The sequence below is a fragment of the Hemiscyllium ocellatum genome, chromosome 5, assembly GCF_020745735.1.
Source record: "Hemiscyllium ocellatum isolate sHemOce1 chromosome 5, sHemOce1.pat.X.cur, whole genome shotgun sequence".
NCBI lineage: Eukaryota > Metazoa > Chordata > Chondrichthyes > Orectolobiformes > Hemiscylliidae > Hemiscyllium > Hemiscyllium ocellatum.
This window is the reverse complement of record NC_083405.1, coordinates 102,109,112-102,122,549: the sequence shown is the minus strand read 5'-3', so window position 1 is coordinate 102,122,549 and position 13,438 is coordinate 102,109,112. Positions and strand designations below refer to the sequence as shown.

At 39.9% G+C, this 13,438-nt stretch overlaps 1 protein-coding gene across 1 annotated transcript in view; it reads right to left on the bottom strand.

Annotated features, from left to right (window-relative positions):
• Positions 1-985: 985 nt before the first annotated feature.
• jcada (junctional cadherin 5 associated a) overlaps positions 986-13,438 on the bottom strand; it is a 184,333-nt gene continuing 171,880 nt past the window's right edge. Inside the window, exon 5 of the mRNA XM_060825045.1 lies at positions 986-3,629. Within this exon, the coding sequence (XP_060681028.1) occupies positions 3,595-3,629 (35 nt within the window). The 3' untranslated portion in view covers positions 986-3,594. The remainder of the gene's footprint in view (positions 3,630-13,438) is intronic.

The window sequence follows — 13,438 nt, the reverse complement described above, 5'->3', positions numbered from 1 at the left end:
CGCCAAAGTCAAATTGTATTGGCTTGAGTGTGATGCTTCCTAAAGTGGATTAATATCAATGGGATAAAATACAATAAGTAACAATGCTCACCTTTGATAAGTTGGAACCCAACCCATTAAATTTACTTCCAAGGCTTTGCTGTGTAATCATTAGCTGGATCCCGTTCAAGTCTCACTCCTGAGTTCCAATGAAAGTGACTACATGTTGGACTTGAGATAACCAATCAAATGGAAGGTCCATACCAACACTTATCTGGAAATGCTAATGCTGCATATAATTCAACTCTTATTCTCAGCCATTTTATTTGTTGCCCATATACATACTATGTACATATATATGCAATAAAGTATTAAATTTATCTCTATACATTAAATCAGCTTTAAGCGTCCTTAACTTGCTGCTAATTTTTAATTATATTTTGAATACTATGTGTCCGTGTGCTCAGAAAGAGAACTCACACTTAAAATTTTAAATGCAACTTCATAGATTATAGTTTACTTTTTTCTATGTTATTTCTTTAAATGTTAGAAAAATAATGTATATGTTAATTTTAGGAAGCACATATGTTATGTTAGAGTTAATAATGTTCTCTAATTGTAATGATATGATTGAACTAAGAATAGTGTCCTTAGTTTTACAGAAGCATAAAAGCTATCCTTGAATCCTACCATCACCCCATAAACAGTGGACCAAAAATCTGATCACTGAACATTGAGTCTCAGGGTTTTTAAAAACAATTATTCTGTGGTGTTTAATCTTAATGTAAATACTGGCCCCTTGTGCTTTTCAGATGAAAACAACAGGATTAGATGAAAGCATCCAGTTGTATTAACTGAACAGTTTACTTTGCACATACTACCTTGGCATCTTTTACCAAGTACAGTCTGACACTTGACAGGCCATATGCAAACATTGGGCTGACAGGAATTATTCACACACATATCAATTAAACTTAAAAAAAAATGCATTCTTAGGATTTGGGCATTACTAGTAAAGTCAACATTTATTACCCAATCCTCACTGTCCTGCTAAGATGGTGGTAGGCTTTCATTTAACACGTAAGCTACAACAGACCCTTAAGCCCTTGGAAGCACAGCGAAAGAAAGGATATCTCACCCACAATAGCCTTGACCTCCACATCATTTATAAGTCAATAACAATTGATTTTCAGGCGGCTACTATTGCTTCACTGTGTTCATTAAGATACCAAATCTTGCTGTTACTTTCATTCTAATAATACTGTATAGGCTAAAAATAAATATCCTTAAATTTTATTTACAGCAATAATCTTTGAGCCTATTTCTTCATTAATATATAGTCAGTCAGAAAGGCACCAACAAGCAATTAAAAGGTTACATTCCACTTATGTTTAAAAATCAATACTGCGCATTGGGATGTTTTTCTTACTCAGGGGTGCTATATTCTTGCAAGCTGTTGCAACAGCAGTTCACAGCAACCTCAGATCTAAAGAACGCCAAGAAAGGAAGCAAAACGTGCCGATGGATTTGGTGATCTGAGCAACTGTTACTTTCCCTGCTTTTTGTGGCCTGTCCGTAATTTTCCAAAACAAAAAACAAAAGGCAAGTTGATACATCGACAATTTTTGCAGCGTAATGGCACTGGATGGTTCATTGTGAATGTAATTTGGATGGAATTGTCCATCTCCGGAAGGTTTTCTATTGAAAATCACATGCACAAAATGATTTTTAAAAAAACTTCAGAGTGCACTGCTTATTGAATTTGTAGTGAATACACAATTTATGTCAGAAATATTTAAATTCATGTCTAATAAAAATACATATCAAAAGTTCTTTAATGAATGTAAAATTAATGTTAATTTGAGATACACATAATTCTGCATAGATCTCAATAAAATTTGCAATGCTGTAGGAAAGGTAAGAAATATAGATTATTATAGTCAATTATTTTCGAGTTTCTGTTCTTGGCCATGTGAGTAATGACTTGGGTGCCTGGTCGTGGGAAATGGATGGGAGCTCTGTCTCTCTGCAGCTCTGAATATAGTTTCTTGTAGTATCATTTATTGCCGGGGAGATCAGCAGCTTTGGAGCCCCCCCCACCCCTCTCATATAAGTAGGTTCCTCATGCAGCTAATCAACTTAAGTGAGACATGGTTTTGTCTATCCTGCACTGTGTTTCCCAACATTTAGGTGGGAAGACCATTGATTCTAAAGAGCATCCATGTCAAACAGCAACTCACCAATATCAAAGGAATTATACCACAGTGCTTAGGGATTTAAAGGCCTGTGGCAAATACATTTTGGTTGTGATATATCATAAATATATTTACCCATTTATGCTCAACTTACTTATTTATTGTTGGCTTGCAGGCACTTAAACTCTGGAGTTTTCATGCCATTGTTCATTCTTTTTACCAATATTAATGGATTTCTCTTGACAGGACCACATGACTTCTCCCTACTACCAATCATTACTTGGGAAAGAATGGTGTACCCACAGACAAGTCTTTGCCTGCCCAGTCAGATGCTGACATCAGCAACTCTTGATTGACATGCTTTGGTAGCACAATTATTGCATGAGAAGGCTCCTCTGTCTGAAGGAAGGTAGGAGATTAGACCCAATACTGTTGAGGTTTTCTGAATTTTGGTAACTATACTTTGACACATCGGTTTAAATTTCACGTATGCACTTATTTTTCATTCATTTTTCTCCCATCCCCAGTCGGCTTCCTGGATCTGTCTTGATTTGCATCTGAAGCGATGCTAATCTGGTAAAACTCGCTGCACACAACCTATTTTTTCTTGAGAGTGTCTAAAAATCACTGACAACAATTCCAACCTAAATTGTACCAACTCTGGGAAATCTAGGCTGGGGATTTCATAATCTGGAAACATCTGTTTTTCATAAAATTATTCTACATAATTACTTGTTATTAAGTTGTAAACCTATGAATTTACAAATACCTTGAATAAAGAGGAAGGAAATCCAGTAAAACACATTGGACATTGCCATTTGATATCAGATCGACTGTGTGGGAGCTCAGTGTGGAATGCTTGAAATTTCTTAATTTTGTGCTTATCAAATGTGCACTGGTGTTACCTCTGGAGAGATGAACAACTTCTTAAATTTAGATGTCCAGTGTAAGCATCAAGCATGCCTAGGTCAGGACATTGCGAATTTCAATCCCTCTACTCTGCCTCAAACCCAAACTCAGAGGAACAACTCTTTGCTGCACCGATAAGGCATTTTATCAGTCATTCTCTGAAGTCAGACTGAGATGGTAATTAAATAGAAAATTAGAGGTGGTTTTGTGCCAAATGCCTATGTGCACCAAGTATTGCAGCTACCAGTTTTAGAAGGCTGTACTTTGTGATGAACAGTATTATCTGTTCAGGTTTAGACACTGGATGGTTAATAGTGGTTTCAATGCCTGACTAATTTCTTCCTGGCAGTGATACAGCATTTTATCATTGTATTCATTAATATAAACAGTGTGTGCAGAAGGCAGTCCAGGAGTTCGCATTTGATGAAAGAGAGTCTTGTGAAGCAGATCACAGTGTAAAATCTATAACATTCTCCCAGAATCTCTTCACTCTTGTCATCTCTCCTTCTTTTCACACAGTCTCAACTTTGCTGGGATCATAAACATCTGGAAAACAGAAATAATCTGGGGTAAAGAAAATGGCATCAGCATCTGTTTCACACTTAATTCTTACAGCCACTAGCTTGTGCACTGTTCAGCCGATGTAATCCTATGTTATATTGTTCAGTGTATGAAATGGTCAACTCATTAAACCATATGTTGAAGTTAATGTGGAATGATGTCTGTAGGTGAAATATCCACATTATGCATGTCTCATCAATGCTTGGACCCAGTAACCTGCATTGCCTATTCACCTGCTTCAAAGTCGGTGGGGACAGGTATAAGCTGTCTCGAATTAAACCTCCCAGCTTCTCACATTTCTTATCATCCACTGCAGCTCAGTTTAATTCTTATGCATTTAGATTTCCTCCAGTGACTCTCACACTTGGCAGAATGGACACAAGTGAGGATGAGGAGTTATTTTAATTGTGGCCTTGTGGTAGATAAATTGTGTACACACAGTGCTTTCGCTAAGTTGGGGAGGGGTCCTGGAGGAGGCTTCGGTTTCAGTCCAAACTGTTCTCCCACATCCAAACCTACATCTACATGTCTCTCACTTATATGGAATTAATCAGGGATATGATCTGAGGGAAAGTTTAAAGAAAAACACAAAATAGTGTTCTAACTGTTGCTTACAAGTGAAGTATGGCTGGGTTCGAGGTAGAAGCATTATTGAGGTGGACTACAATGAGTTCATTATAATCAGTCATAAAACACGTAGCTTGTAAGTGCACAGATGAGTGAAAAATATCAACACTCCAGGATGTGTCCAGATATTCACTATTAGACTTCTTTGTTGATGCATTAAACATATTGATCCAACAAGAGAAATGCAATCTCTGTCTAAGTTGTATCTATGTCTGTTACGTTTTCCTAAATTCACTCATGGAATGTGAGCATTGCTGTCTAGACAGCATTTATTCCTTATTCCTAATTGCTGGAGGGACATAGACAGGTTAAGCAAGTGGTCAAAAACTTGGCAGATGGAACATAATGTGGGAAAGTGTGGGGTTATATACTTTGACATGAAAAATAGAGGAGGTCAATATTATTTAAATGGAGAAAGACTGCAGAAAGCAACAGTACTGTACAGAGTCCAGACTACAGTATTTGTCAGACTTTGTGCATAAATTACAAAATGCTAGTATCCAAGTTGAGCACATAGCAAGGGAGGCAAATGGAATATTGGCCTTTCTTTCAAGAGGAATGGAATATAAACATTGGGTAATTTTGCTAAAAGTGTATAAGGCATTAATCAGACCACAGCCGGAATACTGTGAACAGTTTAGGACTCTTATCCAAGGAACGATATACTGGCATTGGAAACAGTCTAGGGAAAGTTCACTCTGCTGATATCAGGTGCGGGGGAACTGTTTTATGAGGAGAGGCCAAGTAGATTGGGCTTGTAGTTGTTGCAATAAAGAAGAATGAGAAATGACTTTATTGAAATGTGACAAGGCTTTTAGGAGGTGCAGAATGATTGCTTCCCCTTGTGGGAGAGTCTAAGACCACAGGACGTAACCTCAGAATAAGGGGGTCACATATTTAAGACAGATGAGCACGAGTTTCTTCTGTCAGAGGGTAGAGAATCTGTGGAATTTTTCAACAGAGAACTGTTGAGACTTGCTTGTTAAGTATAACCCAGGCTAAGCTAGGAAGGCTTTTAATCAGTGGGCGAATGAAGGGTTATAGGGAAAAGGCAGGGTATTGGAGTTGAGGATTATCAAATCAGCCACAATTGCATTGAATGGCACAGCAGACTTGAAGGGCTGAATGGCCTACTGCTGCTCCTATTTCTTATGGTCTTGCCACTGAGAAGGTAGTGGTGAGCTACCTTCTTGAACTAGTGGTATAGTCATAGTCAAAATGCTGTTAGGAAGAGATTTTGACCCAGCAACACTAAAGGAACAGTGGTGTAGTTTCAATTCTAGATGTTGAATGGCTTGCCAGTGTTGGCTTTCCCATGAACCTGCTACCTCTGTACTTCCAGGTTGTGGAGGTCATGGGTTTTGAAGGTGCTGCTGAGTGAGTTACTGCAGTGCAACATGCAGATGGTACACGTATGGTGGTGAAGCAAGTTTCCATTGAGTGTGAATGGAGTGCCAATCAAGCAAGCTGTTTTTGCCTGCATGGTGTTGATCATCTTGAGGGTGTTGGAGCTGCATTCACCCAGGTTACAAGTTGGCGTGTCAAGTGCAAGGCTGGTGAGTAGAAGTGGATATTAAGTTGACATAAGAGTATGAGGGGAGATAGGGATGGTAGTGAACATTGGATTGTATACGTGGGCCAAGGGGAGTGTGTAGGGGTGAGAGATGAGGATTGGCAGAGTGTTTGATATTTCTCTGCTTGAGGAAAAATAAGGTCCTATTTCTTTGAAAGTGGTCCATTAACCCCTTTAGTAGAGGTAATGATCCTTTGATGAAAGCAAGATACCCTTTGGAATTGTGACAATGGATGCTTATGCATTAAAAGTGCGCAAATTCATTGAGACTGGCAAAGTTGTTGAGAAACCAGAAAAGGAAATGTGGAGTTAGCAAACAGTGATGGGAATTTCAGACTGCCTTTTCTTATAAAACCATTAATGGACTTGTGTGGTATGACTGATTACCAAACAATCATTTTCACAATGAGCTGCATATTGACGAACAGCTGTAATTGCTTATAAATGGAAATTTATGTTGACATAAGGAACTAAACACTTCTATGAGATGTTTGTTGATATTAAATATTAAGATCTTGAGAAAATGTTTGTATTAGTTGAAGCAATTTCAGTATATTTGGCTTTTTGTACCTTTTCTTAAGATAATGACATTATAAATATCCCAATTACTCCAAGGATTGGCCACAGACAGGTCAGTGTCACACCCAACAGGATACAATTTGGACCATTCTCCCAGAATCCTACTGAACACCAATCAACCAAGGCTATCAGAGTTTGGCAAAACTGTTCCTTGCTCTAACAGAAGCCTATCTGTCCCAGAGCAGCATGACGGTGACCTTGTCTTCACTACAAAAACCCAGAGGAAATGATCCAGGCTGACAGCTGCATCTTAAAGGCCTTAATTGGACACGTGATATTATTATGTTATTCTGTTCATAAGAGTGATCTATAGTGCAATCATTTCTTGTGTGTGTGTGTGTCTTTATGTCTGAGAGAGTGTTTGAGAAAATCTTGTAACATTTATGGTCTAGGTGTTGTGTGAATAAAAGTATATATTTTTTTCCATTTAAACTTATGAAGAAGCCTGTTTTGTGTCCATTATTAAAAGTCACAATACTCAAGCGAATTTAGAAACCTTTTCTAAATATACTAAATCCTTGTTATCAGTAGGGGATAGTGGTACAGGCCTCTGGTGGATATCAAAAGAAGGCAGACATTGCAACAAAGTAACTCAAATCTATTTGGTAGGACCGTATGACCAGACCAGAAGAGTTAGTGGGGAAAGAAAAGATATGGTATGGGATCTGACCTCGTGGGTAGTAGATCCATGGATAAAAAAATGTCCCACCACCACCCCTCCCTGTCTGTAACAGGGACTGAGTGAGAAGTGTCATGAAAATAAACAACTTGATTTACAAGGCTACTGCCTCAGTCTTCCTGTGTGTGTGGATCCCTGCTTTCAATGGCACATTGAATCTCTCCTGTCCAGTTACCAAGTACATGATTAACACCAAGATCAGCTGCCCTCTAGTGGATAACAGCACAATTACATCAGATTAAATAGTTACCTAATAGATCAAAATTCAAGTGAATCAACACTTCGGATAGGGAGGGGACAAGCAGAACTAAAGACAGCTGTAAATGACTGATAGCGACCTCCTCAGATGCCACTGAGTCCAATGATAATCGGATGGAGAACATACCTTTAATTGTTCCTGGGCAGACAGGGCCCATAAAATAAAATACAACTTGTAAATTGCAATCTAGGAATTATTGTTCCTGTACCAATTCATCCAGTAAGTCAATACCTATCTGAACAAGCTGACAGATTCACCACATTCCCAAGGTACAATTTATAAATGTTCGATAGAAACTGTCAGTTTCCCTCAGAAGCTATGTAAAATGTTTAATAGTTACCCAAAATATTTATATTTGTAAATCATTTGGAACAGCTAATTATAAAAAAAATGTCAAATGTTAAATGGAACAGAACAACCCCCTAACAAGAGATCCAAGGTTTGGTTTGATGTGTAACGTCTACATGGCTTCACGAATATTGCAAATGAAAACAATCTGTTTCGATAAGATTGTTTACAGTGTGCAGCTCATAAAGAAACAGATCTCCTGCCAAAATAAATAGTGTCATTAGGATTCTCTAAACACTGGCCCATCAAGTCATTTGGCGTGGAGATATTCAGATAAAGGCTGGCCTGTTGATACACAAGGTAATTACCAGTTAGACTTTATCAGGAAATGTAGGCACACAAAACAACACCATTGAGTCTGAAGTCGAAGCGATGCCTATGCTTAATTACAGCACTCGTGTGGAGGTCATTAGCTCTCCCTTATGGTTGCTTTGGGCATTGCAACACTGGATTTCTTTAGATTCACGCAATTCTTGCTCTGGGATTTCTCGAAGCAGATCTGACTCAGTTCTACAGGTGGCCAAGTTAAGTATTCAGCTCCTTGATGATTGCCCGTACCTGAACAGCATCCTTGGAGGTCTCAGCCTTTGGATTAGCTCAAACTATTAACCTCTTACACTCCAGGTATGCAACAAACAGCTAATTCAGCTTTTCTCCAGGCTGTGGAGATGTGAATTTGTCTTTCTCAGTCAATGTCTATCTGATGGTTTACAACCTTTCAGGAGTCATCATTTACTGACTCCATCGACACTTTGCACATCATCGTTTCTCAATAATGAAAAATCTGCCAAGCTTGCATTTATACATTGTTGCCTTCACATTTTGCATATTGTCATTATTTATTTTATGATGTTAAATTGTAAATAATTGGAAGAAAAAATGTATTGATCACTTCAACAATCTGCCTTCATTATGTGGATTATTAATCTGTCTATACCTACCGATGTTGGCTTTCACTTTTTGGGAAGAGGTCTCGATGGTTATTAACCATCAGACATTGAGTCGTCTTTCTGTAATGTTACTTTTTAATCCATGGGCCACATGTAGGACAAGATTAGAGGGAGGACTCGTCCTGACCTCTGTTAAACTTGTCTGTCTAGCGTTTACCAACTTGCTCTTTATCTCTTTGTATTTTGATGTAAATAGGTGTCATCTGCTAGGGAGTGATTAAAACCAGGGGAAAGAAAACCCTGGCTTATATAGGCCGGGAACAAGAATAGGACACTGCCCTTTGAGTCGACTCCGCCATGCAACAAGATCATTGCTGGGGTGATTTTAACCTTAGCTTAGTTTCCTGCATATCCCCGATCATCCTTCACCCCCTAAGTAATGAAATATCTATCTATGCCTCTGTCTTAAAATCTTTAAAGATTCTTCATCCACTGCTTTTGAGGAGGGATATTTCAAAGACTCACAATTCTCTGGAAGAAAGGTTTCTTTTCATCTTTATCTGAAATGGGTGCCTCCTTATTTTGAAACAGTGACTCTTAATCCTAGGTTCCTACTTGCAAAATGACAGGCTTAAAGACCCAGGCCCAAGCCTGTCTGTTTCATGCTACTGTAAATCTTCATGCTTTGAAGAAGGCATCAGTGAAAAGCAAGCAGGGTTTGGGTTTGGTATATAAACATTGCAGACTGGGGATGAGACTTATCATAAATCTTGCTATGAGGAAGTGCTGACAATTGCTCATTTTATAAGCTCCTCAGGTGCCAGGAGGAAAAGAGGTGCTCTCCCCAGGTAACATCAGAAGCTCAAATAATTAGCAGAATATTGACATTGCAGGTCAGAAACAAACACAGAAAAGGCTGGAGAAACTCAGAAGGTCCGGCTGTAACTGTGGACAGAAAAACAGTTAAGGTTTAGAGTCCGATATAACTCTTATTCAGAATCTGAAGTTCCATGTTAGACTTGAAATGTTAATTGTGTTTTTCTCTCTCCTCAGATAATGCCAGACCTGCTGAGTTTCTCCAGCACTTACTGATATTTTCTAATTTCCCAAGGATGCGTCAGCCTCCACAGTTTCACTTGTGGTCACAAACTCTCCAACAATGTGTACCCTCCCCGATCATGTCTCTGACCACGCAGATTCTGCGCGCCCTTCCTGATGGTGGTCCGGAGTCTTCCTCCCGAACACTGCTAGAACATACTGACAGGGACAGGTAATCACTCTACCCTCAAAATTAGAATGTATTGTCAATACTGAGATAAAGTGGAATGACTGCCAGAACTACTCAGCTCTAACCTCATTATACCCTCAGTCCAAAGATGGACAAAAGAGCTGAATTCCCACGGTGAGATGCGAGTGACAGCCCTTGACATGAAGGTCACATTCGATTGAATGTGGTATCAAGGAGCCCTGGCAAAACTGGAATCAATGGGAATCAGTGGGAAAACTCTTTGCTTGTTGGAGTCTCATCTGGCACAAAGTAAGATGGCTGTCTAACTCACCTCTTAGCTCCTCAAAGTCTGTCCATGATCTACAAGGCATAAATCAGGAAAGTGATGAAATGCTTTCTAATTGGCTGGAAGGTGCAGCGCAAGATGTTTGACATCATCCAGAATAGAAGCAGCCTGCTTGATTGGTGCCACATCCATCCTCTTCAGCATTCACTCACTTCTCACTCACTATCCTGACTTGGGCATATGTTACTGTTTCTTCACTCTCACTGGGTAAAAACCTGGAACTCCCTTTCTAATAGCACTGTGGGTGTCCCTACACCCTATGGACTCCAGCACTTCAAGAAAGTCACTCACCACCAGCTTATTCAGCGTGATTAGATATGGACAGTATTCAGGGATACCCACATCCCATGAACAAATTTACAAAAAGAAAAGACTGCTGCTGATTTCTGCTGATATCCTCTGACCAGGCAGCTGCCCTGATGGGGATGTGATGATTTAGAGGTATTATCGCTGGATTGGTAATCCAGAGACCCAGGTAGTGTTTTGGGGATCCATTTTGATTCCGGCCACAGCAGATGATGGGATTTGAAACCAATAAAAATTTGGAATTAAGAGTCGAATGATGACCATGAATCCGTCGTCAATTGTTGGAAAAGCTCATCTGGTTCACTCATGTCCTTCAAGGAAGGCAACTGCTGTCCTTACCAGGTCTGGCCTACATGTGACTCCAGACTGTAGGCAACTGGGAAGGGCAACAAACGTTGGCCTAGCTAGTTACATGCCCACCCCATGAATGAGTATGTGCATATAAACAAATCTGACTGGTTGCCAGTTAGGAATGTCACAGTGCGCAGGCTGACAGTCTGTTCCTCAGCAAATTGTCCTCCCTGTTCCCTGTGAATATTAGCCCCTTGGTTCCAATGATGTCAGCTACATTTTTGGGGAGAGTTGAAAAGTTGGGCAAAGGGTGGAGAGTGGGTGCTTGTTCAAATATTGTTGATGTCTGTCTGCAGACAGGTCATCCTCACCAAACTCAGAGACAAAATAAATATCATCAGTAAAACAGGAGCGATTACAGGCCTGCTAGTGTTTTCATGTTGACTCCTTGACTTTGTAGTGGGATAAATTGAAGCACCAAATTTCAACTCTACATTAACATTTTTTTTCTTGGAAAACTGACTATGAGGGACTTCACAGGATGGAATATTACTGAGGAAGCAAATAAATCATTGACAGTTTTCTGGGTCAATTCAAATATTTCTTTTTATAAAAAAAAGACCAATTAATAGAATATTGTGCTTTAACTCAGAAATATAGGAGGAACAGGAGTAGGCCGTTTAGCCCTTCGGGCCTGCTCCACCATTCAATATGATCATGGCTGATCATCTAACTCCATCACCTCCCTTTCCCCACAGCTTCCCCCCCCGACACACACACACCCATCCTCCGTTCCCACTTTCTCCCCATTCCCTTTTATTCTTTTAGCCCTAAGAATAAAATCCAATTCCTCTTGAAGTCATTCAGTTCTTTTGGGCTTCAACCATTTTCTATGGTAGTGAATTCCACAGGCTCACCACTTTCCGGTGAAGAACTGTCTTCTCATCTCAGTCATAACTGGCTTGAAATATGTTATAGGTTGGTTTTGCACTTGAGTGCAAATGTTGGAAAGCACTGTTCGATAAAGCCAAGAAACCCTCATTTATTTTTCCTTTCAGGATAGTAGTATGGCTAACTTTGATATGAGGAAATGGCTTAATTGAGAAAGCATCAATGGTTTCATCGTCACCCTGATGCACTGCAGGAAGTGCTCTGTATCAGTCAGTGCTGTGGGCGCTGCATTATGTTCAGGGCAATATCTGGTGCTGGTCAGATTGAGCTGGTGTGAACACTCTGATCCTGGATATCTCCAAAATCTCCTTGAGCTTATATGATCCATGTGATGCACCACTCGTTACATCCTGCCAACCAGAAAAGACCTATTTATGCTTTCTCCCTGCATCCCCTGTTCCCTGCATGTCCTGTTCCCTGTATCCTGTAACTAGTCAATCCTCTCTGTTCAACTGCCTTGAACTTGTAGAAACATAGAAGAATGGAGCATTTGGCTCTATGAGCCTGTTATCATGATATGATCATGGCTGATCATCCAACTCAATAGCCTGTTTCCGCTAATTAATGCTAACGACAAACAAAATTAAATTTGTACATAAAGATCAAAGCTCTCTGACCCACCAGCTGCAGCAATTGGTCCCCGGTCAAATAGAGATGTTTGCCACACTCAGGTGACCTGTTGTACACCCAGCACCATAACTGGTAGAAAACCCTGAAAATGTTAGGGACAAGTGCAGCGCTCCTGAAAATGTCCTAATTAAATTACCTGACATTATACCCGGCTGCAGGAGTAAATAGAGTGAAAAATTGAAGGCTCTGGTTCAATGTTCACAGAGCCACGTTAAATCATCTCTTGAAGTCTCCGCTGTCATAGAAACAATTCTCAATGGGATAAACAGGGTAAGGTACAGGAAGCTGGGAGAGGACACAGAATCACAGCAAGAAGCAAGACATCTGGCATCAGGATGAGGATAAAATTCTTTGGTCACAGGTTGGAAAATCCTTCGAATTCTCTCCTCCAGGGAGTTGTGGAGCAGGATTCAAGAGCTAAGTGGCCCAATCCTGCTCCTACTTTCTATGTTTCTATAAGTTCAAGACAATAATCAAAAGGTTTCTAGTTATGGGGCTAGGGATATGAGGATAGAGTGGGAAAATGATGCTGAGGTAGATGACCAATCATGACATAGAATGGTGGAGCAGGTGAGGGGCAGAATGGCCTACTTCTGTGTCTACTCCTTATCCTTATCCTTCCTGATACCACCCCTACCTCTATCAAAATAGAAACAAATTCTGTTTCCCTCAATGCTCATAAACAATCCCACTCCAAAGTATTTTCAAAAATATCCAGAAAGAACTGAGGCTGCTGGAGATCTGAAACAAAAAAAACAGAAAATGCTGGAGAAATTCAGCAGTTCTGGCAGCACCTGTTGGGAGAGAAACAGAGTTAATGTTTCAAGTCTGATCTGATTCTTCTTTGGAAGTAATGCGATGCTGTCAGACCTGATGGGTTTCTCTCGCACTTACTTTAAAAGAAGCAGGATAGAATATTCAGCAGCAAAAATTGAAATTGCTGGGAAAACTCAGCAGCATCTGTGGAGAGAAAGCAGAGTTAACATTTTGGGTTGAGTGACCCTTCTTCAGAACGGAATTTAAATATTCACTGTTACTGACTGGCGTTCCTTGCCATTAATGTGGATCCTGAGCAGACATTCCAAAA